This window comes from Desmodus rotundus, chromosome 11, assembly GCF_022682495.2.
Source record: "Desmodus rotundus isolate HL8 chromosome 11, HLdesRot8A.1, whole genome shotgun sequence".
NCBI lineage: Eukaryota > Metazoa > Chordata > Mammalia > Chiroptera > Phyllostomidae > Desmodus > Desmodus rotundus.
The window spans coordinates 89,471,045-89,496,869 of record NC_071397.1 but is presented as its reverse complement, the minus strand read 5'-3'; the positions used below and the strand labels follow the sequence as shown (position 1 = coordinate 89,496,869).

The 25,825-nt window shown below is 40.1% G+C and overlaps 1 protein-coding gene across 6 annotated transcripts in view; it reads right to left on the bottom strand.

The window, feature by feature from the left end:
- The window catches only part of STXBP5 (syntaxin binding protein 5), a 131,701-nt gene extending 129,009 nt beyond the window's left edge, over positions 1–2,692 (bottom strand). For all 6 annotated transcript variants that reach the window (XM_024551946.3, XM_045188881.2, XM_045188883.2 and 3 more), the window contains exons 1-2: positions 2,402–2,692; positions 1,062–1,159 (exon numbers count right to left, since the gene is read on the bottom strand). In XM_024551946.3, coding sequence (XP_024407714.1) covers positions 1,062–1,159; positions 2,402–2,554 — 251 coding nt within the window. In that variant the 5' untranslated portion in view covers positions 2,555–2,692. The remainder of the gene's footprint in view (positions 1–1,061; positions 1,160–2,401) is intronic.
- Between the last annotated feature and the right edge of the window lie 23,133 nt (positions 2,693–25,825).

The window sequence follows — 25,825 nt, the reverse complement described above, 5'->3', positions numbered from 1 at the left end:
TGCCCCCCTATCAGGAGCCAGGTGTAAGGGGTAAAAAGCTTCCCCTCTGCCATTTGTTTGTTTTGACAATAGTAATGTCTAGTGAATTTTTTTCTATTTACCATCAACATATTACTTCAGTAATACAGAGAAAGCAGATATCCTACAAATGACCAAACACGGTATTTCCTTTTAAAAATTTTATGTTTAAGTTTAAAAATAAAGGTGTTTACGTTAAGATGGTTTAATATCATCATAAAAGCAAACACAATTTTAAGTTACTTTTTAAAAGAGGAAATGAGACATAGTCTGCATTGTTCAGGCTAAAAAAACTTATCTTAAAGCCTGAGTAGGTATCTGGAAAATAGGCTATGACAAAACTTCTACTCTAGTTCATGCATAACCAGGAAAAATAACTCTCTATGCAAATACTTTGGAATACTGCTAACCCAACAGTTTTTACACGTACATAACAAATGCAGACTACAAAAGGGAACTGTCAAAAAAAGCACACTCATCTGTGTGCATTATGCTAAGAACATGCTCTGTAACTTCTGGAAATAGCAACCTTTCGTAACTAGCTATGTAAAATTAAGACATTTGTCTTCTATTGATTTTTCTAGATGGACAAGTCAGGAACAGCCCAATTCAACCTTTAATTCATTAGAATAATAGGTCTTAAGTTCAACATCAACCACATGCAATTGTTATAAACCAATTAAAATGCACCCTGTGCTACTGTCTTTAAACCTGCTCCTTAACATATTCCATTCAACAGACTACTAGTATAAGCAGATATATGCCCCCTTAGAAACTTCTAGCTCCTAGAAAAGATGGTAAAACTTTAGAACTCTATGTGGATATATGTTTAGCTACTATAAACCGAGAGCCAACAAAGATCACAACAACATAAAACCTGAATGTATTTGTAATCTAGAGAAAAGCCAATACCAAATGATTTCACATAATAGCTACCAGATCATTTCTTTGTAATTAAACAAGAACAATGACTAATCGGCACCACAGCAGGACTGGGGAGAACACAGTAAAAGTTTAAAAAATAAAATTAAGTGGAAGGATACAGCCTTAAAGCACCAGTCTGAGTTCCCACTGCCAGGATCTTCTGTACAGGATCAAAGGCCAGGGCTGAGGGTTGGTAGGGAAATCCGTGGCGAGCAGTCTAGGCAGGGACAAGTGACATCACACCAACCGAGGCAGCAAGCAGAATTTGAAAACAGAAAAGTCAATAAAAGCATTGGAATCTAGAGCAAATTATAATGGATACAAAACACATATACCTGTACTTACTGCTTTAAAAACAACTACGAAATCTATATTAACACACAAAGCTTATTCGCACAGAACATGAAACAAACAAAAAAAATCTATTCCAGTATTACACCGTAATTTCTGCTTTTCCATAATACTGGCATTTTATAAAGAAAAAATTCTTATATTCTATACTGTTATGTCTGAGACCAAATTACTAAGTTCACAGTGATCAAAAATTCTGTAAATTCATTTAAAAATGCAATTAATGTATTATTTCGAGTGTGGTAGCTTCATCAGTTTATTTGGATGGTAACCCAAGTACTTCTAAGGAGAAGCTGTCTTATAAACTAGCCAAGATTCAGTAAAGCGAATTCTCAAACATATATCCCAAGGTTTTGCAATTACAACAGAGTAAGTACAACACATTTTTGCATTTTGCTACGAAATTCTTAATCATTTTAGGGCATTCAAGAAAAAAAGTGTTACCTACACACTTCCGAGAAACTCTGACATACGAACGCATGGTATTTATGAGGAAGGCAGGAATTAATACGAAGTTTGTATTGCTCGTGGAGCAGCTGCTGATTTAATTCGCTGCATCATTCTTTCTGAATTACAGACCGCTATGGCCATTGTTGTGCCACAAACAGGCAAAAATCACAGTACTAACTTTTTTACCAAAGATAAGAGGGCCCTGAGATCTCCTAGGTTAAAGCCTCCTACCACATTCTAAAAGAAAAAGTAATGAGCAAATATCTCGTTGAACAGGTTTGGCTTTTTGATAAACAACATTCATTAAGACACTGTTTCCAAGGGAAACTTCGAAGTTGGTGAATTACACCAAAACGCTCGACTCTAAAAGCTGTAAGATCGTTAACGAAGAATACGGATTTAAGATCAATATAAGTTGGAGGCAACCTTGAATGATTGCTGCATGTGAAGGGGGGGGGGGGGTGGAAATCAACGACAAGGTGTAAGATGATGTCAATCTCCAAAATAACCCACCAAGCAAATGTTTGCTAGAGGAGGAGCGAGCCCTTTATTCGAGATATGGTTACTATTGGCGCTCTGTTCCCTGGGACTCCCCTGTGAAGCCCGAGCAGTCCCCGTAAAACGACCCCAAATTTCGCGGGCTACACGCTCCGTTCACCTTGCAGAGCTGAAAGTGCTCGGACTGGAGCGTTTCCTGGATCTCAGGCTCCCGGTTCCCAGACGGATGCTGCTGTGGCTGCTGCTGCTGCGAGGCCGAGGACGAGCCGGCGGTCAGGCCGTCCAGCACCTTCCTGATGTTGAATTTCCTCATGGTCTCGGCGGGGCCCCCTCGCTGCCCGAGAGGGGCGGCAAGCGGAGTCCACGAGCGGGAGAAACGAGCCCGGGCCGGGAGCAGCTCCGGCGGGGGAGTGGGGGGGAGTGGGAGTGGGAGGGGAAAGAGGCAGCTGGGGAGAAGCAGAAGGTAATCCAAACAGGAAATACTGCGACGACGAGAGAGCCGCGGCTACCCGAACCCCAGGCGGCGACCCCTCTTCCTCCGAGGCCGCGGGTTCAGCCGCCGCCGCCGCCGCCTCGCTCCGCAGCCCGGCGGCACAGCAGTGGCGGCGGCGCCCAGAGCCCGCTCTGCCCAGCCTCACCTGGCCGCGGGCTGACTCTGCGCCGCGCCGCCGCCCCTGCTCGCCCCGGCCGCCGCCACCGCCGCCGCCGCGTCCATGGCGGGTGGCCCCGCCGCTCCTCGCCCGCCCCGACCCCGCAGTCCCTCGGCGCTTCCTCCCGCTCCTGCGGCTCCTCCTGCTCCCCGGAGTCGCTGGCTCTCCGTCCGCGGCCTCCCCGCTGCTCAGCGCCGCTGCCCGCCTGGCATCGCACGGAAGGCGCCCGGGGTGGGTGCCCGCGCTCTCCGCTCCGCTCGCCCGCCGCTGGACCCACCCGCCCTCGCTCCTTCGGAGCCCCGGCTGCCTTCTCCAGGAGCCGGCGCCGCCCGCGGTCCCGCCCGACCGCTCCCCCTCGCCGGAGTAGGAGCCTCGGCACACGGCGCCAACGCCCGCCCCAAACAGCAGCAGCGGCAGCCGCGGTTACAGCGCCCGCCGCGGTGGTGGCGGCAGCTGGGCCTCCGCGGAGCGGAGCTGCTGAGCATGCGCACGCCCACTGCAAACTCCCTGTCCCCCTCCTCCGCGGGAGTGGAGCTGGGACTTAAATTATCCTCTGCGAAAATCCCAGACCACCGCTAAATTTCTCCCACCCCAGTAGCCCTGCTGGAGTATACGCAGCTGCTGCTCCTGCAGCTGGGATAGTAAAAATGTTGACGACTAACAAGCAGCAGGGAACACTTATTTCAAATTCGGTCTTTAAAGTGGGGGCTTACGCTCTCACCCTTTAAAGAGGTACACACTCCCGGCTGCCAGCTGCAATTTTATTGTTGCTGCTTTATTGATGGGCTTTGTTTTGGATTGATTTGGATTTGGTATTTGAAAAACTGCGTCTTGACAGCGACTGTCTGTGGCAAGAGGATGGCAAACTGAAAGGTACTAGAAAAGGAGATAAACCTAAATGGGGAAAAATGAATTCTTTCCTAAAACTGTTGGTAAGATTAAAGGGTGGCCACGACAGGTAACTGCTAGAATGGAATAGGCTGCCGAAGAAGAACCGCTCCAGGGCTGGGCGTCCGCCGCGACTAGTGACACGCCACCCCTGGATTCCGTCTGCACGCTACGGTGGGTGTGGATGGGGGCGGGAGCGAGGGTGCAAGTAAACACCGCGCTGTCACTCATTTCAGAACCTTCAATCCGCCTCAAACGCTGATTATTCATTAAGTAATCTCCAGCAGCTTGTCCACTCTGCAAGGAAAAGGAAGGAAAAGTGAAGATTTCGCTCAGATCTTTCCGCTGCTTCCCTGAACAATCTCACTTGGATGCTTGGAGACAAATGTCTGGCTCAAGTTTGCAAAGGTAGAGAGAGAGATTCAGACTGTAGATAACCTCCCGGAGGAAAGGTGGATGGGAAATATAGGTATTTGATTAGGAAGAATGTGGAAAAATTGGAAACTAGGGAAAACGTAAGGAGTGATAAAAGCTCATGAAGACCAATTTTAACTCTCGGGGTTGAGGGTTAGGAGGAGGACTTCCTATCGGTTTACTGATTCATCGCCGCTGAGGGTCCTGCGAGAAGCTGCAGAAGAGCTTGCTCAGGGTTTTCTAAACCCAATTCAGAAGTGCCCGCCCTCTTCCTTATGATTGGTCGCCTTCTCCCTCGTTTAGGTAAATTATCGTCATACGATTGGTTAGCTTGACAGGCCTTCAATAACAGCAAGCCAACGACTGGGGCTGAGGTATTTCGGGAAATGTAGTTTTCTCTGGGGCTTCCGCATGCAAGGAGGATGTCTCACCCTTGGAACCTATAAAAAATTGTATTGCGTTTTAATATTTATTGAATTGTTCAGTTAATTCACTTGGGTGCAACAAACAATAAATTTAGGATTTTCTTAAACTATTTCCAAGTGGTTCTGAAATTTTTGTTTACTAATTTAGTGTGCTGAATCATTTTATTGAGCATGAGACCTTGTACTGTGTACTTGTACTTTTGAAGGTGCAAAAGTACAGTTCGTGCTTTCAACAAGCTCACCACAGCCTAAAAGAGGGAAAACCTCACATAAATAAGTAATTCTAAAACAAACAATGTGATGAGTTCATTGATGGACTCATGCATGAGGAGAACTGACGAGGGTAATTTAACTGGCCAGAGAAGTCCTGGAAATGATGATATATTTACCATAGTTGAGTCCAGAATATAAGCTGACCAGGTGAAGAGGAGGGAGAGCATTGGAAGGCACTACCAATCAGAACTACCTAAAGAGTGTTTTTTAAAAAAATACTAATACCTCCATAGGGGTAAATTGCAAAACAGAGAGATCACTTCCCATTCAGATTTTTATCCACTTTTTCATCTAGGTTGAAAATAAATCTGTTGAGTAGTTTGTCATCGTTGGATTATAAAACTCTTTGGAGAAGGGACAGCTTCTTGCTGAGAGGCCTTGTGGTGGTGTAGTGGAAAAATCCTGGCCTCTGTTGTCTGCCAGACATGAATTTCAATTCAAGCCTTGGTACTATGTGCGACCTTGGGCAAATTCCTTACTTTTCCTAAGGGCTAGGTTCCTCATGTGTAAAATGAGATTAATATTATCTTCTGCCTAGGGTTTTGTGAGGATATACCTGGGAAAAAAATGTAAAGTTCGCACTACATTGGTTAGCACTCTGTAGATACCAAAAACTGTCAGTTTTTCCATTATACCATCAAGATACTTGAGGTGAAAGGGACTTCAAGAATTTAAGCCAGTTCTCCATTGTTGACTTCATGATTTTTGTTTTGATCTCCATACCTCATCCCTCTCATCAAATATGCATTCAGCCTGCATTCCAAAAACTTTGGTTCATAGAAGACACATGAAATTTAAGATGAGCTTGGAGCATGTCTACTAATGTAATTTAGTTTTGTGAGCTTGCAATCCATTCTCTACAGGCTCAAGGAGACCAGGATATATTCAGAATTCTATTAGGGAAAAAAAAAAGCCTTAAAATATCTACTTTTAGGACAGTAAAGATGAAATAATGGACCCCCAAATTCATGATATTTCCAATGTCAGTTTCAATTGATCAACTGATTTTTAAATTAAGATAAAAAATTTAAGAATTTAAATTAATATTAATTAGAAATTTTAAGTTTAGAATAAAATTACTACAAATTACAAAACAATTTATGTTACTCAGTTTAAACTTGAGCACATAGCATAAAGATTTACCCATAATAATCTCTCAACAAAGTTTTATTTTGTGTGTGTGTATGTGTTCTGTTTAATGAATAAGTCAGTGTGTTCATTCCAAGCAACTCAATAGCTTTCTGCCTTTGGATATGGGACATTCTCCCAAATGTAATTCTTTCTTACCTGCTTTTTGAAGAATGGACCAGGAGATGATGATGTAAAATATATACCACTGACAAATTATAGATATTTATATTACATTTAACTCTAAATAATACTCAATGAATACAATGAAAATTAAAAGGCAAAAAATAAAAACAATCGACATACAAAAAGAAAAGCAGCTCATTAAATTATTTGGCATTGGAGGGCCAAAGACCCAAATCAGAGAATTCATAACATTTCTGAATCTGCCAACCCTCCTTGTCTCATTTAAAAGTTACCAGGTTAACTAAGGCTCTGTTATTGGTCTCACAGGGGCAGCTGGATGCTGATTGAAAGGAATAACAAAGAAACTGAAAATACATCATTCAGTGAGAAATTATATTATTAACAAAAATCTCTCTGGAAGGTAGACCAAATTTATGTCACCTGCTAGCATGCATTTATATAGAATTAACTGCAATTTATTGAATCCCGAAGGATGTATGCATGACAATAATTGAGTCACTACACCATTTAACAGAATATTGAATTTAAATTATTTGTAAATTGCTGCAGAGATATTAATTAGTTTGCTTATTTCAGGACCCTTTTCTAAATGAATCTCCTGGGTCCTGCTGAAATGCTGGGCCTAGGCAACCGTGTTTTAATCAGGTGACCATGTGTCCTGTTCAAAACTGATTGGATCAGAAGCAGACACCTGAAGTAAGCCAGGGCGACAGATCATCTGGGAATTGGGAATTGAATCATAAAGATGATAATTTGTCTAAACCAAGAAATCATGTAGAGCTGGGACTGAAGCAGAGGGTACCCACACTTAGATGAGACACAGGAGAGTGGAGCAGACACAAATTACAAAGTGACTATAAGGAGGTGAAGAGTAGAGTCTTCATTCATATTCTCCAGATCCCAGTTCTTATTCCATGTGAAAACTGGCTACACTTTCTTTCCTTCTTTGTTTAAACAAGTTTCAATGGGTTTCTGGTTCTTCCAATCAAATATTCTTACAAATTTAGACACAACCTGCCCCAGAATGTAAAGAATTGCAGAGATTTTTGTAGTCATCTTTCATTTCCCTATTTATCTTCTACTCACAATTCTCCCCCGATGTTGAGAGGCTACTGAAATAGTCTAGCAATTTGTGGTTTAGCCTGGAATGGTTCAAAGTAATTGCTGTGGTGAGAAAGGGTCAGATTCTCAATTATGTTCTAATGGTAAAGTCAAAAGGATTGCTGACAGTGTGGGGCGCATGAAAGAAAGAGAAGAGGCAGGGATGATGCCTCTGTTTTTGGTGTGAGCACTTTGAAGGGTAGTGTTGCCATTTACTTATCACATTTGTGACTCGTGGTAATTTCCAGTTACCATTTGTACGAGAGTGGACTTGACAAATATCATCAGCTAAATAAACAAGCCTCACCAGGGAGCCAGCAGGATCCACTGATCATCTTTGTCAAGCTCTGGCCTTTCTAGAGAAACAGATTAGGGAGATATTAGTGAGCCTTCATTACTCCATAGATTGCATCTGTCACTATTTAATATGATTTGTAAGAGTATTATTGAACTACATACAAAAATGTGTAGACAGAGGTCAGTAAGTTCAAGTGAAGAGAAAATTCCACAGGTGCAAAACAAAGCTAAGTGAGCCAAATAAACACTTAAATGTATAATACAAAGCATTAATGTGAGAGACAAATGTCAAATTCTTGAAACTTAGAAACTGGGCAATTAGGAGCGTCTTAGTAAATTCTCATGTTTCAAATGCTATTTATACAAGGGGAACAATATTTGCAATAAGAAATAATGTTCCCAGTATTTTTAATGTAGTTATTATATTTTAGAATTCAAGTATTGTTGTAGATATTTTGAGAACTTTGCTAAACTTTACCAAAAGTTCAGTTTTTGTTTTCAAATAACTCCTTATATTTTGATCTGCTGACTGAACAGCTAGCGACAAAGTTTGTGCTTTATTGTATTTTATTCAATTACTCATGATTAATATACCGTGGTTACTGAGTAAGCTTTGAAAAGCAGTTAAAGTTACTATTTTATTTCAGCCTCCAACTCCCTCTGCTTCTTTCTGCTCCACTGGCATGTTCCTTCCCCTCAACTAACTACTCACCCCCCCAAAAAAAGAGAGAGAGAATAAATACTACATCATAGTATGTTAAAAAGCATTCTCTTAGAGCAGGTAAAGTATACCACGTGTGATTCTGAGGCCACACTTTTTTTTTTAATTAAAACACCTGTCAATAACGAAGAGCTAGCATGCTAACAGAAAACTGAATGATTTTTTTTCCCTCAGAGGGAGGTGCCTGACGGGGAGCCCAGGGGAAGAGTGTGAGTCACCACTGACTAATGCAGACCGTCGCCTTCTATCTCAGGCTTCGGGGTCTGACACAGAGCTGTGTCACATCTCAAGTCATCTGCCTATAGAACGTTTTGATACCAACGCTCTCTCTTTTTTTGGGGGGGTGGGGGGTCAACCTTAAAGACTACTACCTGAGAAATCAAAAAAGGATCAAAACAAAAATTTGAAGGTGAGCAATGCTCTCTCCAAGGACCCACCAGAGCCACGATAATAGCACTAACAATGAAAACACGCAAGGGAATACTGATGAACTCTTAGAGGTTTTTTGTAGAAGGTAGGTAAGCACAGTCTCAGTACAAGGATAGAGTTTCTCAAAATAGGACCAGGTATTTGGCTTTACACTCACAAGGGATTCCTTGACTGTGTTTTCAGCAAGCACCATACACTTAGTCCAACAACAACTTACAAACCTACAGTTCTAGTATCTACTTCCCTCCAGCTCTGAGTCAGTCATCTTTGACACCTAGGTATCCTCTAGGCTGGTTATCTTCTCTTTTTATGTTACTCTGTTATTCTATTTTCACACACCCACAGTCTCAATTCTACCTGCAGTGACCACGCTACTGTTCTGGATTTCATGACCAATGGCATCCACTAAGTTCCTTTTGGTATGAAATTTTTAATGATAAAAAAAATCTCTCTTAAGTAACTTTCTAACATGTTAGTAAACCAAAATGCTAGTGCAACCACTATAAGAGATTTTAACTCTACTCCAAATAAAACCAAGCCTTTTTATTCTCAACACGAGGATACATACCACCCTTGCCCCCAGCTCCCAAAGCCTTGGGGAACAATGTAGATCTTTTCTGAATGATTTCGTAAGATAACATTGGAAGGAAAACACCATAGCAACACTTCCCCAGCTTTCTCTTCACCTATTTGCAAATCCCCTCACACCACGTGACCCCACCTCAGGGCAGTTTTTCCAATACCTCCGTCACTCTTTCCTTAGAAAGCCCGACCCCTGATCACCCCCTCCAAATTCCCCCGCCCTGACCTCCCAGGCATTTTCCTATCTATGTACTTTCTTACGTAACACCATCTAGTCCCTCCTATCTGACACTCAGCTAATAACAAAAAAAGAGGGCGAATCTCTCAGAAGCACAAAGAATATTCTTCACAAGGGAGAAATGCAGAATGTGACTATGTACCCTTTAGCAGTTCCAGTTTTCCCTGGCCCATAAGTACATCCAGAGAGATACTAACCATGGTGTCGGAGACACAAAATGACTGAAGTCTGTAAAGGGAAGGAGAAGCAAGAAGAGTGCAGGACTAGTGCGGTTTCCGAAGCAGAGCGCAGAATCCGAACCCTGGTGCTACGTTCATCTGCCAGCAGGATAATCTCGAGCACCCAGTCCATAAACATTTGCTCTGCACCCGCTGCGTGACAGCTACTTTGCTGGCTGTTGTGGGGAATAGAAACATGAAACCACTTGGCTGTGGCCCTTAAAAAGATGACAATATAGTCATAAGGAAGCAAACTCCCTAAAAGGAGTGACAAGAACTAATGCCAAGTGCATCATCTTTTTATTCTCCTAAGGATTATTGCCGTATTTCATTTCAAACTCTCCATAGCAACACTCTCCCATTGGGCATGTGCTCATCCGCATGGTACAGAACCTTGTCCCAGAGGATGGGCATCCATGGAATCAACACCTGAGGTTGGGAAACATGGAGGGAGGAGGAGGAAAGGCACTGGAATCAATCGATTCCCTATTATTCATCCAAAAACTCCAACCACTCCCACTCGGTTTCATCCAGACCAGAATGACCCAAATATTTCCACTAAGACAATCTTGTTTAACAGGCCCCAAATACAACTTCTCTTTCTTGGTTTCCTCATAACTGTAATGATGCTGTAACTTCAAGGTGTGGTTTCATAATTGGGGTAAGTGTAGGTTCTCACATCCAGATCAGTTCCCATTCACCCTCTAGTACAGGGTGATGTGCCCCTTTCTGATTTTGTAGTGATAAAATAAGTGAGCATTCCTTTCAGCCCAGGCCCACAGAAAGAAAAGGAAGGAGGATACCATAAGGCTTTTCTTTATCCACATTACTCTTGAGCAGTTGGAATGACTGCATTTTTGAGAAGCCACTGGAAACAAGGTGATGTGAGACTACTAGTAGACCAAAAAACTTTTACTTAGAACCAATACCTTTATGAGGGTGAATGCGACACTATAAGAATTTTAGTGGCGTTGCGAGTCACATCTATTGCTGAGTAATATTCTCTGTCTCTGTGCTGTTTCAAATGATTCATACTCAATTTTCAGTCACGAGGTTTGCTTCCTCTGCTTTAATAAAGGTTTTGCAGTGTCCTATAGGAGCATCTAACCTTAATAATCTTCATTTGCCTACAATGCAGTTGCATAACATCGATGCACTAATTCCTCTTCAGTGGCTGCTTCTTAATTGCTCTTCAACTAGAAATGTTCTGCTTATTCATGATGAGAGAGTTTGTTAAATTCAGGAAATTGAGGAAGAAGTTCCGTGATAGCATTATCATGGTTCACCAGCCTAGTGAGTTCCTTAAAGAGGCATCTCACTGTAGATGAAGCTTACAGCAGCAGTCCCCATCTGGTGATCATGTTAGTGCTAATCTGCAACCTACTTGGAGAATTCTACTGCCTCTTTGGTATTCAAATACGCAGAGCTGATGATGCTCACTTTTGTCACGACAGAGCAGAGCAGCCTCAGACCGGGAGGCAGGCATACCTGGGTTCTGTCACTAGCTAAGTAGCGTGGTCAGACAAGTCATTTAATGCTTATGTTTTTATTTTCTCACATGTAAAATAGGTATATAAATACCTTAAATAGAGTGCTGTAAGATTGCAGACAAAGAGTATAAAGATCCTAGCTCAAAACCTGTTAACACAGGGCAGGCAAATGTAGGTTTACAGCATGAATATGTGAAACACAGAGTTCATTCTTGCATTATTATTTACTAATTATTGTTATTTTCCATATGAACAACAGTAAACCTACTTTTGCCCCATTCTACATATTGAAATTAAATGGTAGCTTTCAAATCATTGCATCATGTCTACAGCCACTCTCTAGGCGATTTTATTCTGTTCTTGTGACTTAAAAGTTATCTAACATTGATGACTTTTATATGTCTTTTCGTATCTTTCTCCCCGAAATTCAGATTTTATTCGTATATGCTTCTTTTTGACATCTCCACTAAATGTCCTAATGGCATCTACCATTTAATGTCTAAAGTAAATTGTTCACTTCCAATTGTAAACTATAGCTTGCACCTACCACAATCTTTCTTTTGTCTTTTAATGGGGATTCTGCCCTCCAGATGTTTAGGCCCACACAGTTTAATTTATACCACCTACTCCCCTGCTGGATCCCCTGCCCACAACACACACACCTCTGTTTCAAGTGCATCCTGTCAGTTTTACCTTTACTACAGTTTCAGAATTCGACAAATTCTCACAACTTCCCTTTTTCATTCCTTAATTGAAGCCAGAATCCTTTTTTATCTGGATTATTGCACGATATACCAGACCAGTCCCCTCTCATCTATTCTAAAAAGAGTGAACAATTTAAAGGTAAGTCAGATTATGTCAGTTCTGAACTCAGTTTCCTCCAATGGTTTCCTATGTCACTCTAAGTAAAGGTCAAAGCTCTTTACAATGGCCAATAAAGGCCCTGTGGGGTACCTACTCTCTGTCCTTACATCCACTTGCTCTCTGCTTGTTCACTTCACCATAGCTGCACTTGCTTTCTTGTTATTCCTTGAACATAACAGCAACACTTGTGCCTTAGGGCTTTGCATTTATTGTTCCTTCTACATGAACCAGGGGTCAGCAAACTTGCTCTTGAATGGGCCAGATAATAAATATTTTTAGTTTTACGGGCCACATACAGCCTCAGTTACAACTACTCAACACTGCCAATGCAGTGCAAGAGCAGACATAGACAATATAAGGGCTGAACGTGGCTGATTTCCAATAAAACTTTATTTAGAAGAACAGGCAATGGGCACAATTTGGCCAGCCTCTGGCCAATACTGCTCTTTCCCCACATTTGGTCTATATAATTTATTCCCACATTTCTTTCATGCCTCTGCTCAATTTTCCCAAATGTCACCTTATTAATGTGGCCTTCCTTGACTTTTCCCTATAAAATAGGAGCAATTTTACCCTCCCCTCCCCCTTCCCATGATATACTCACAGTCACTTCCCATCCCCACTCCAGTGCCCTACTCAGCCTTATTTTTTTCTCCAGAGCAGCATTACCTGACACACTATACAGTCATTTGTAAGGGACTGTTTCTTCTTTGCCGGTCTCCAGGGCATAGAACAGTTATTGAGATGGAATGAATCTATGAGCTCTGGGCCAGAGGGCAAGAGTGCCTCTGGTTTCTCACAAAAGCCAGTATAACCCTTTAGCAAGTCAATTAACCACTAACTGTTATAAACATTTGTTTGTAAAATGGGGGAAAATAGATGTGCTGTAGATAACAGATTGAAAACCTATAAAAATAGAAATATAAGTTCTGTTATTTAGTTGCACTCTAATCTCTTTTAGGAAAAATGTAAGTACTTTGTAAGTCAAAGAACTTTCACTTATTAAAAGTTCTAGAGGGCCAAAGTAATTTTCTCTTAATGGTAATTTTCTCTGTTTCAAATTGTGTATATAGAGGAAAATATTGAAATCTTCAGGAATCATTTACAGAGTCAATCTAATTGATCTCTCTTTTTCCAAATCATTTCTTAACCATCTAAGCATCCACTGCAGAGATGAGGCAGAGGCCATCATTTGGGCCTCGATTTTATAATTTAAGAACTAAAAGTTATTACATTTTAATTAATTAAACCTAGAGTTGTATCATCGACCCACCTGTTTCTCTCAGTAATTTGATTTGCAAGCTATGATTTATATTTATAGGACATTTAAAATGGAAAGATCATATGCCAGAATATTATTATTTAATGCTCTTGACTTCTAGTTCCTTGTGAATGAATTCTAATATTTGCTCTTATTAATTCTGAAGTGATCAAGTTTCAGAGATACACAAAGCTCTAATTAGCTGCAAACCCACAGAAAACCTTGGCCTCTTCAAACAGTGGAATGAGGTATTTTTTTATACCTGGGTAGAGAATTGGGGTGCTATTTGCCAGCAGAATGGCTTTAGGGGCTGGTGAACTTGGAATGAGGGAGTGGGGCTAACCTAAAAATAAATACCAAAACAGTTCTGGCAAAGTAAAGCCCATTTTGCCTGCTGCCCCTGAGCATGAATTGTTATGTCCAATTAGCAAACATAGGATCTGAAATTTCCTTGGCTGCTCTACAGCTCACATTGCTGCTTTAGTGGCAGCCAAATAATTATCCAGGAGCATATTTTGGAGAGGAGCAGAGATCCCCAAAAGAGCTTATTTGAAACATTATTATTGTAGCAGCAGGCATAATAAACTTGAGAGTAAGCAAGAAGTGAAACATTCTTCATCTTCAAATATTAAAATTATTTTCTGAATTGAAACCTACCCTCTGTTTATTTTTTAACCTGTTGTAGAAAATTGGTGTTGTTACATCAGGTCGGCTCAGGGCTTTTTCAGCCATTTCAGGTTTTCAACTCAATTCTTTCAAGGTGTTTGTTTTCTGTCTCTTTCTTACAATGTGGGGGGTGAAGAAGTATCAGCTTCTCAGCCTTGATTTGACTTGCCAGGTCTGGAGCATGGGCAGTAAATCACAATCCTTCAGAGGATGAAGAGATGGTCTTGGAAAGGCATCTCAACTTCCTACAGGTGACAGTCGGCTGAGATTTAGACATAGACTCAACAGGTTCTATGTTCCATTCTACTGGGGAATGTCCATGCCATATCCTCCCAATATGATATCCCTTTGTCCAGTTGTAGGACCCAAGCCAGGGGCAAGGGCCTTTCTCCAGCCCTCTCCTGCCTTCTGTCTTGATATGTTTGTACTTGACTTGTTGCACCTACTGAATTCGGGAACGACCCTTCTTTTCTGGGATGCTTTCCAATTCCTTGGACTTCCCCTGGAACAGAAGGCACAGGCTATCTTCTTTGAGATTGTCATGCTTAAAGGGGTCAAAGAAAGAAAGAAGATACTTGAAGAGATAGATGTGTTCGTGGGGTGCCCTTCCACTCCAGCTGGGGAAGGAGGCAGAAAGCGCAGGACTCCCCACAACTTAACCCGACTCTTCAACTTCTCTCTTCCTTTCTCCCTTCTCATATTTCCATGTGGAGAACTGAGAGAGCAGACAGGATTCTTTTCTTTCCCTTGACCACTTTTGTCTGCCTCTTTAAACTTTCTTTTTAAAATTTAAGCTTAAAAATTAAAATGTCTCATTTGATTACCAGCAAAGTTTTCACAGTTTTCCAACGGGCCAAACAGGGACCTGGCTCTCTGAACCTTATGACAGAAGGGTAGTTGGAGGGCTGGATAATGAGTGAGAGAAAGATCATGCTAATTAATATCTGTTTTCTGATCCCACCATAGTAGATTTTATTCCTCATCCTTGTAATATTATAATTCTTATCTTGGCATAAGTTGTTATGAACTTTAGAAAGAAGGAAGTCATTGATTTTATCTTTAAATATTATCATAAAAATCCCAGAAGTTAGTGATCCACATTCTGCATAGTTCTTTTCTCTACACTTTGAAAAGGGTCACACTGTCTTTTCTCCCTTTAGGGGAAAAATATTGACATCCAGGTTATCGGAAGCCATGGACTCAAGACAAAGCAAGGGTTTCCATTGGCTACATAACATCCCACTTCTTTTCAGTAACAGAACAGGACGCTCCGCCATAAGCAATCCAAGATACACCCTCAGCGGACAGTGCAGTCACTTTTGTGTGACAGCCCAGCTCCTCCACATAGCAGCCCTGAACCTGTACTCCTCTGAAGAAGTTAAGTTATCCACCTCTCCATGCCTTTAACTTTCCCCTCTCATTTCACCTAGGAGAACGGTAGTTAGGAATAAATCTCAGAATTTATGAAAATGAACATTATTTACTTGATATATTTCTGTAAACTTGTGGAGATGATTGGAATTTAAGGATAGAAATTCTTAGTGAAAATTTCAAGATTTTTACAGGTAGCAACAATTGCAAATATTCAGTTGGTTCACCCTGACTTTCTCCTAGGTTTAATTAACCATTCCCCAGGGGTCAGTTAACTTTTTCTCAGGTGCTCATTGTATTTCACTTTATTTCAGTGGTCAAAGTCTTAAGTTGATTTTCTCCAAGGATTGGAATAAGTAGCATTTCTCCTAATATCTTATTATCTCTGACTTCCTGATTTTCTTTTGTTGAAACTTTTTACTTATTGTTTTTTATTAATGACCTTTCTAAATCAGTCATTTTGAAAAAGTTGCATGGACTCGTAACTGCTCACAGTCCAAACAATGAGAGAATTCAACTGACCCTAACAATCTGAAGTCAGTATATCTGCTGCTCATGGTGACCTTGCTGCTACAGTGCGTAATGCTGATGTCCCCATTGCCTTGAAACGTTTATTAAATGTTATGGTATTTAATAAACTTATTAGAAAGAGAAATATATATTTACATCTACTCTGCTTACATCATCCCCCATTGTATCCTCTTTTAATGAATCTACTCCAAGTGTCAGCACGGCAAACTGAAAATTTTGTCAGGCTGGTTTCCCTCCAGCTGTCCTATCCCACCCTTATTGGCTCAGTAATTCTGTCCTGTTTCCATCCGGACTTTGGCTCCGGCTTTTGTTCTGGCCCCAATGGGGACATTGTGAGATTCTCTACTGTTAACCCCAGTTCTGGCCTTGCATTACCTTGGGTACAACTTACAACATTTTCTACTGACTCCAGCCATCACCACTCTAACTAAGAGATACAGACTGGCCCCTCAGGTTCCCTTACTTGGTGTTGTGCCATACCAACTCTTTAGGATGCAGCTGAGTTCACTGGATTGTGGTGGTGAGGAGGGAATTAGACTCTATGATATGCAGAGTAACACTCAGGTAACCTGAAGAACCAGCACACCTAAACATCTCTAAATTTATATACAGGTATCAGAAAACACACAACCTCTTACCACAACATGGATTTATTAAGCTGGTTATTTGCATAATCCGTTGTTAGGCTGTGTCTGATTCCAAGTTCAGGCTTAATCCTTGCCTGGGGCCACGCAAGGGTTGATTCCTGACCAGCAGAGATGGGCTGGGTTGACTGAGAGAGTCATTTGACTTAGGACATGGTAACTGGAGCATATGGGTGGGTAAAGTGTGGGTTCAGAAATTCAGTCGTGCCGCAGGCTCAGGAACACTTTCTCTCTCTGTCATCTAACTGCCTTTCTGCTTAAGAATTTCAAAAGCTCAGCATAAATCAACCCTAAGCTGATGCCAAGATACTTTGTTATGCCAACAAGAAAAAAGGATCAAGAAAAGAAAGAATAATGCTCAGTAACAACCTAAAAATCTTTCATTTGTATAGCATTTTATAGTTTTAAAGGCATATTATCTATTTAATATTCACAACAATACCTACACATCATTGGTCCTATTTTAGGAGTGAGGAAACAGCTCAGGGGAAAAAAAGTGACTTGTAAAGTCACACAGCCAATAAATGGCAGAGCAAGGGGAAAACCTAGCTTCTCGGACCCTCTTTCCAGAACCCTCCTTTTCTACACCACACTTCCTTAGTGAAAACCCAAGTTATAAAATGATAAAACACAGGACTGTGGGGAGCATATGGTGTTATTGCTTTATTTTAAAGATCAGTCCCTATCCAAACCAACTGTATGGTAAAATATATTTGCCAATGATACCTCAGACAAGGGTTTGATCCCCAAAATATATAAAGAACTCTGACAACTCCACACCAAGAAGACAAACAATTCAATTAAAAAATGGGCAAAGGGCCTGAGCAGACACATCTCCAAGATGGACATACAGAGGGCCCAGAGACATATGAAAGGATGCTCAGTATCACTAGCCATCAGAGAGATCCAAATTAAAACCACAGTGAGATACCACTTCACACCAGTCAGAATAGCCATCATAAACAAATCAACAAACAACAAGTGCTGGTGAGGATGTGGAGAAAGGGAACCCTAGTGCACTGTTGGTGGGAATGCAGACTGGTGCAGCCACTGTGGAAAACAGTATGGAATTTCCTCAAAAAACTAAAGATGAAACTGCCTTTCGATCCAGCAATCCCACTGCTGGGACTATACCCTAAGAAACCTGAAACACCAATTCAAAAAAACCTACACACCCCAATGTTCATAGCAGCGTTATTCACAATAGCCAAGTGCTGGAAACAGCTTAAGTGTCCATCAGTAGTTGAGTAGATCAAAAACCTTTACATTTACATGACGGAATACCACACAGCAGAAAGAAAGAAGGAGCTCCTACCCTTTGTGACAGCATGGATGGAACTGGAGGAGAGTATTATGCTAAGTGAAATAAGTCAGGTGGTGAAAGACAAATACCATATGTTTTTACCTCTGCGTGGAACCTAATCAACAAAACAATCAAGCAAACAAAATAGAACCAGAGACTTAGAAATAAAGAACAAACTGACAGTAACCAGAGGGGGAGAGAGGGGTGATGTGGGGGAAAGAAAGGGAAGGGTCAAATCAAGGAACATGAATAAACGACCCAAGGACAAAGACAATGGGGGGCAGTGATTGAGTGAGGGAGGTGGGGGGGTAGGGCAGGGGAAGAGTAATGGGGGAAAATGGGGACAACTATAATTGAACAATAATAAAAAAATTAAAAAATCATCACATGAACACCTTAAACTTATACAATATTATATGTCAATTATATCTCCATAAAATTTGGGAAAAGTTTTGGGGAAAAAAAAGATTAGTCCTCCCTATCCAGACTTCCCCTTGCCTCTCAATATCACTTTTCCTGTGACTTCTTCATCTAGGCCAAATCTAACTCAGCTCTAAAATTTCCTTACTCTCCATCCACCAAATATTCTTCTCCTGATTAACAATATTTAAAGTTCAATTAATATAAGTATTCTATATTACTCCTTTAAATTTCTTTTTTGAGTATCTGGATTCAAGAATTGAAGGTTTTATACTGTGCCCTGTTCCCACACTAAATAATCTTTATCAGAAAAGTTTCAAAGCCTAAAACTGTAGATACTGCTGACTTCTTCAATCACACTAGGTACCTCCTCACAGGGAATTGCGGGGTTTAGAAAACACAGCACCTGAAAAATGCTTAGAACAATGCCTTGCACATAGTATGTGCTCAGTAAAAATGGTTCTGTTATTGCTATTATTATTATTATATATCATAAGATGGCGTATGAGAAACGAATCCCTCTCAGGTCAGATGGAGGAAGATTTAAAAATGTACTTAATTCTAAATGAAAACTGTATGTTGTCCTGACTTATATAATAAAAAAATTAAAATCACTGACTGTTTTGGGGTGTTCTTTTAAAATAAGCATTATTATTAATGTTTACAAATAATAAAAGAATTCCAGCCTGGTAAACTTCTGTTGACAAGCGGTAGTTTGAAAAACCTGTTCTGCCTTTATAATTACTAGCGGTGAAGGCTGTTTGGTTGTAGTTATAGACACGTTTTTGTGCCAACATTTTGTGGCAGAAGTACTATAGCACTGAAAATGTTCTTGATTCTTTTCAGTCTCTTTTATTTTTTCACTGCTCAGGATATTTATATGAAAATAATTTTCTTGTTATTTAGGAATTCCTCTTCTTGTACAGCTTATTTCTCTCACTTTAAATAGAAATGCATTTTTAATTCTAAAATATGCATAGTATTTCTCCCCAAGAAAACTGATACAGTTCTCCTTTTATCAGTTTATCCTACTCTTCCCTACAAACCATTCTTGTTCTTTTATATGGAAATTCTCCTATTTCCAAATATTTAAGCTCATCTTTCTACACATTGCTAAAATTGTGTGTCCTGAATGAAATTTTCTTGTTGGTTTGAAAGGGAGGTGACTGCTTCCATATTCTTCAGTTTGCAACTCTCTGAACTCACCATTCCTCAAACTACATAGATATTTATATATTTGTTTCTTGGATCATATCTTGGATTCTCTTGAATCTCTTGGATCAGAGTTTAATGATTTTTTATGGGATGTCTACCAGAGAGCTGCATCCAGTTATAGTATTAATAATTTTTTGAGGTTCGTATCCCAAAATAGCTAGTGGTTTATTTGCTTTTCTTAATTGGATGTTTTTAATTGAGTGTGTGCATATTCAGCTTTATGTGTGTCTTTTGCATGCACAAAAACACGGGCTAAGCATAGTCCTGATCAGAGAGAAGACACATGCTCTATCCTGCCAGCATTCTCAGAAAAACAGCCTGACAGCAAAAGGCTGGTGCCTTAAACTCGGCTTAGAGCAGAGGAAATTCTGCTCATGTTGGTCCAGGGCCAGCAGCAATCTGTCCCTGCTCTCTGGGAGAAGGTCCACTCTGAGCTGCTGGGCCCACTTCCTTCTTCAGGTTGCATAGTCCTCTCAAGCATGTCCACCTAACAAAGACAGGGGAGCTATGGATCCCAAAGGCACCAGTTCTATGCCAGTGAAAAGGAAATGATTTAAAAATCCAGCCGTCATCTGAACATTTCTATGTGGGTGCCCCAAAAAGCAGTTTTTTTAAAACTTTTAAAATGTATTAGAAAGAGGAGAGAGAGATGGAGATATATATAGAGAAGAATATAAATGTATTTTTCCACTTATTTATGCAATCATTGGTTGATTTCTTTTATAAGCCCTGACCAGGGATTGAACCCACAACCTTGGCATATGCCTACCTGCACTGTTGATTCAACATGTATAAAATGAAGCTGCTCCTTTGGAGGAAGGGTGATGGGGGTGGAGGGATTGATCACAAAGGGAAAGAATCATGGACATGGACAACAGTGTGGTGATTGTGAGGGGCTGTGGATTGAGATGGAAGAAGATATAAGGGGAATATATGGTAATAAAAATACAATAAAAAATTACAAAGGAGGATATCCAGAGGGCCCATAGACATATAGAAGAATGCTCAACATCACTAGCCATCAGAAAGATGCATATTAAAACCACAATGAGATACCACTTCACACCAGTTAGAATGGCCATCATAAACAAATCAACAAACAACAAGTGCTGGTGGAGACAAGGGAAACCCAGTGCACTGTTGGTGGGAATGCAGACTGGTGCGGCCACTGTGGAAAAAAGTATGGAATTTCCTCAAAAAACTAAAGACGGAACTGCCTTTTGACCTAGTGACCCCACTGCTGGGATTATACCCTAAGAATCCTGAAACACCAATTCAAAAGAACCTACACACCCCAATGTTCATAGCAGTGCTATGCCAAGTGTTGGGAATAACCTAAGTGACCATCAGTAAATGAGTGAATCAAAAACCTGTGGTACATTTACACAATGGAATACTACACAGCAAAAAGAAAGAAGGAGCTCCTACCTTTTTGTGATAGTGTGGATGGAACTGGAGACCATTATGCTAAGTGAAATAAGCCAGGCAGCAAAAGACAAATACATTATGATCTCACCTCTAGGTAGAACCTAATCAACAACAAACAAATAAGGAAAATAGAATAAGAGACTTGGAAATAAAGAACAAACTGACAGTGACCAGAGGGGAGTGTGGAGGGTTATAACAGGGGAAAGAAGAGGAAGGGTCTAGTCAAGGAACATATATACAGGACCCATGGACATGGAAAACAGGGTGGGGATTGACAGTGGGAGAGGGGGGTGTGCGGGGCAGGGGAGAGCAATGGGTGAAAAATTGGGACAACTGTAATTGAACAACAATAAAATTAAATTTAAAGAAATTAAAAAGAAACAAGGAAGCTGCTGATTTCTTGCTTGGAATGTAATTATTTTCTTACATAGTACGTCCTCACTTAACTTTATTCTTGGAAACCATGACTTTAAGTGAAATGACATACAACAAAACCAATTTTACCATAGGCTAATTGACATAAACAAGAGTTAAGTTTCTAGTATATTTCTGCTTACAAAAAACTCACCAACCTCTAAATAAAGACCCCAAAACACTTTTAATATTAAACATTGTAATAGATATGAATAGTTCATGCATTTAAGAAAAATTAATAAAAACAAGTAAGGTAATTTGTTTCAAATCAATTTTTTTGTCTCATCAACATTATAATGAATCAACGTTGAAGAAGAAGGCCTGATGCCTCTCTCTAGGAAAGATGACATCCAGCAGCCAAGCCAGGTGGCCTGGGAAGTCACTTGAGAGGGTTTCTCTCTCACCTGCCCCCCACATTCAGTTAGATACCAACTCCCAGAATCCCACCTTCTCAATAGCTCTTGGTTTGCTTCCCCATCCTCCACTCCCTGTCACGCCACTCACCCCAGTTTGGGCCTGCATTATTTTCACTTAGGTTATTGCAATGTCTTCCTGTCTTCAGTATGAAATCTCTCTTGCTACATGCACACTCCTCCAAAAATAATTCTCCTACCTCCTAGGGATTGCAGGCATAACATAAAGAAGCACACATTAAAATTTAAATTCAATAAAATCCAATAGGATTAAATCAACCCAAAGTAAAATAATCCAAATTTATTTGCCTTCAGTGATATCACAGCTTAAAGTTGGAATGATCAGAGAATTGTTAGGTTTTATAAGAAAATTCCATTTTGATTTTTGTTTATTTTTTACTCTATAAACTTTATCTTTTTAGAACAATTTTAGGTTCACAGTAAAAATGAGTGTAAGTGCAGTGTTCCCATATATGCCCTCCTCCGAAAACACACAGCTTCCCCTGTTATTGACATTAGAGTGGTAAATCTGTTACAATGTATGAACCTACATTAATAGACCATTATGCCCCAGATGCACAGTTTACATTAGGGGTTCACTCTTGGTGTGGTGCAATCCATGCGTTTTGACAAGTGCGTAATGACATGTATCCACCATTATCATATTGCACAGAACAGTTTTTAGTGCCCTATTGTCATTTATTTTTAATTTTGAATTCAAAGATTTACCACCTTTGATTTTTCCTCTGGTTTTATAAACAGTTTACACATGACACTTTCCCTGATTTTTTTCTATTCTTTATTAGACGATGCCACCAGCGGAGCCATTGGAAACCTGTGTGGTTGTGACATGGACAATTTCCCTGTGTTATTTACTTTTTTGATCTGTGACTCATCAAATTTCTTCCCTACAGAGCCCACAGCTGGTTGGGGCTTTATTTACTTCCTGGCTTATTAGATGAGTCTAGGTGGAAGTAGACACCCAGTTTCCCAGATTTCTTTCTCAGTTTGACTTTTCTGTTACATGCCCAGGGCCATCTTGCGTGAATCACAAAGCAATCTGCAGATGCCTGCTACTTGGGCTGGGCCTGGAGGTCCCCAGGCAAAGCCAAGCTGTGCACCTAGGCCGGCTGCTGCTAGTGCTGGGCTTGGGGCCACTTAGCAACAGGCCTGGGGCAAGGTGAGGCCAGATGCCGTTTGTTTGAGAGATTTGGAGTAAGTCAGAAGCATGAGCCAAGACAGGCCGTTTGTATAAAAAAGCCTCTGAAAATGGCTTGGGTGGGCCCGCCATTGGATAGGACAGGGTCTCTGATGATATTAAAGATTTTGGAGAGTAAAGCCAGTAACGCTGCAAAATATCCTTCAGTTTGGATTTCTTTGATACTTCCTCACAATTAGCTTCAAGGTTTATGTTTTTTGCCTGTAGTAACATAGAGGTGAGGTGTCCTTAGGACATCATATCAGAAAGCACACAGTGCCAATTTGTCTCATTATTAATAATGTTAGCCTTGATGACAAATACATTTATGTTTGTAAGGTTAATCTAGTATCAAGTTACTATTTTTCCTCTGTAATTAATAAATAATTTGTAGCAGTTACTCTGAAACTATGTAAATATCTTCTGGCTTATCAAACTTTTATCCACTAGTCTTAGTATTCATGAAGCTGAACCCCTGTCTTTTTTGAAATATTTTAGTAATTTCTTCCATTCCGACACAACAAAAGTTCCATGCTCATTATTAGTTTCCCTGCCCTGACTTTGGACTCAACCATTTCTCTAAGGATCCTGGTTCCTTTCAGTCAAAAATGATACTTAGAAACAAAGATCTGGGTCTTAGATGAGCTCATGGCTTTTGTGGTATCTCTACTTCTAGGCCCATTCATTTGTCAGAGCTAAGAAATGTGAATACCCACACACGTTTTATACATTCTGTAAAATTACATGTGTTATGTATTAGCTAATACACATATGTGTGTATATGTAAAGATAATGACTTCATACTGGTGTCTCCAATTGCAATTTGATACCACAGGGTCACAAAACAGCTAAAAGGTAGAATAGATGGGACCTGATGTTAATTGGATGTGGGGGAAGGGAGAGGAAGAATTCAAGGTGACTATAAGTTGGAAAGGCTAATATGGCACTCCCAAGAGTTCTGTGTACAATGTTTTGTGTACCAATATTTTTCGTGTGTGCCAAACTTACTAATAAAGCCTAAAATTGCATTAATTTTTTAGCAGCTCTATCACAGTGTTCCTGCATATTGATTTTGTGGTCAAATAAAACTTAATGTCTTTTTACATTAACAGGTTCAGTTAGGTCTCCTACCTCTGTTCTTATGAATTTGATTTTTTGAAATTATATTGCATGTATTCCTGTGAAATTTATCTTTTTAGTATCGGAACATCATTCATCCCCTTTAAACCTTGGTTTAGTTAACATACTGATTGTCCCTATAAATTACCTTTATACCAAGGTTTATAAGATGCTTTTTATGTGTTTTGGCTGATCCCCTGAGCAGATAAAGCAGAAAGTCGAGGTTATAGCATGATGTGGATGGGAGGGGCGATGACCCTAGAACTGTAACTGGAAAGGGGGTAAGTTCTTACCATGGTATTTTCTCTTATGCATGTCTGCATGTCCTTTCATGGTGCGTTCTGGTGCAGTCTGAGTACACATTCTATATGCATCCATAACACACTGTGTTTTCATTTATTGTGGCAACAAAGATAATATTTTATAGATGGTTATTAACGATAGACATGTTTTGGGTGTTAGCCTGCCCCATCCTCCTTTCTTTGTGGGCTTTCCATCTTGGTGGGCTTTTGTGGCATTATTTATAGGTGAGTTTTCATCCTGATATCATATCTGATTGAAACATGCCTCACGACTGGGCTGAGTTAATTTTGTTATATGTAATGAAGATTTGAATTAAAACTATGAAACTGAGTTTGAATTAAGAGAAAACTAGTCAACTATGGCTGGTTAATATTCATGACAGACTTATAAAGCATGAAAATTGAGGACCAGAGTCCATGCTTAGAAGGGGAAAAGGAAAAAAAAAAGGCTACAGATACAAAATCACAGACAGAATGTGGAAAAAAAGGGATAATGAGTAAGCCAAGAAAGTGGGTCTTCACACAGGCAAAAAGAATTGCTGTTTGCTGAAAAATGGAAGAAAGACCATTCAACCTGACCAAGGAAGACAGTAGCTATTCCATGAATTTGAGCTTGGATTCATTCAATCAGAAATCTCTTTAAACACTTACAGAAACATCTTTGTAAATGACAGAGAAAAGATTTGTGCTTCCACAATATTTTGACTTGCTTTTTAACTATATGAATTTATAATAGATAATAAAAACCTAAATAACATTGATTAGTAAAGTAACTTCACAGGAATTGTGATGCTGGTCTTACTTTTATACATATTCATCTTGAAAAACTAAAAAGAGCTGTAATTGATGTCATTTTTGACTGAGGCCCACCTTTTCAGTTATTCCTTCCAGAATAACAACGACCAACAACTAGTGGCCAGACCCGAAGCAGTTCTCTCTACAGCCAGCCTAGAATAACAAAAGCAAATAGCTGCAAAGGTGTTCTGTTTCTAGTGCAGTCGTTAGAAAACTGTAAATTCTAGAGTTAGCCTTCTGAAGGCCAGTCTTCCAAAATTTTTAGGACTCAAGCCCAAAGTTCCGGAGAACTTTTTTTGATGATTGTTTATTACATGGTTTTGAACTTGACACATCTTTGCTTTGTATCTCTATTTAATCTTTTTTCTTTCATTAGTTTTGTATTCCACAGAATTCTTTATTTTTGGGAAAATGAACAAATTCATAGACATTGTGAGATACAAAGACTGAATGGCCAGAAAATTGTGTTGTTTGAAGGACATTCTACCAGAAAAACTTTGAATGAATCATCAGAAGGTCAAGGTTCTGGACAAAGCTCTACCGTTACTTAACTACATAATATTGGGAAAGTCAATTGAAGAGTTCCCCTCCCTTCAGTTTTCTTCTCTCTAGAGTAAGGATTGTAATCTCTTTCCTGCT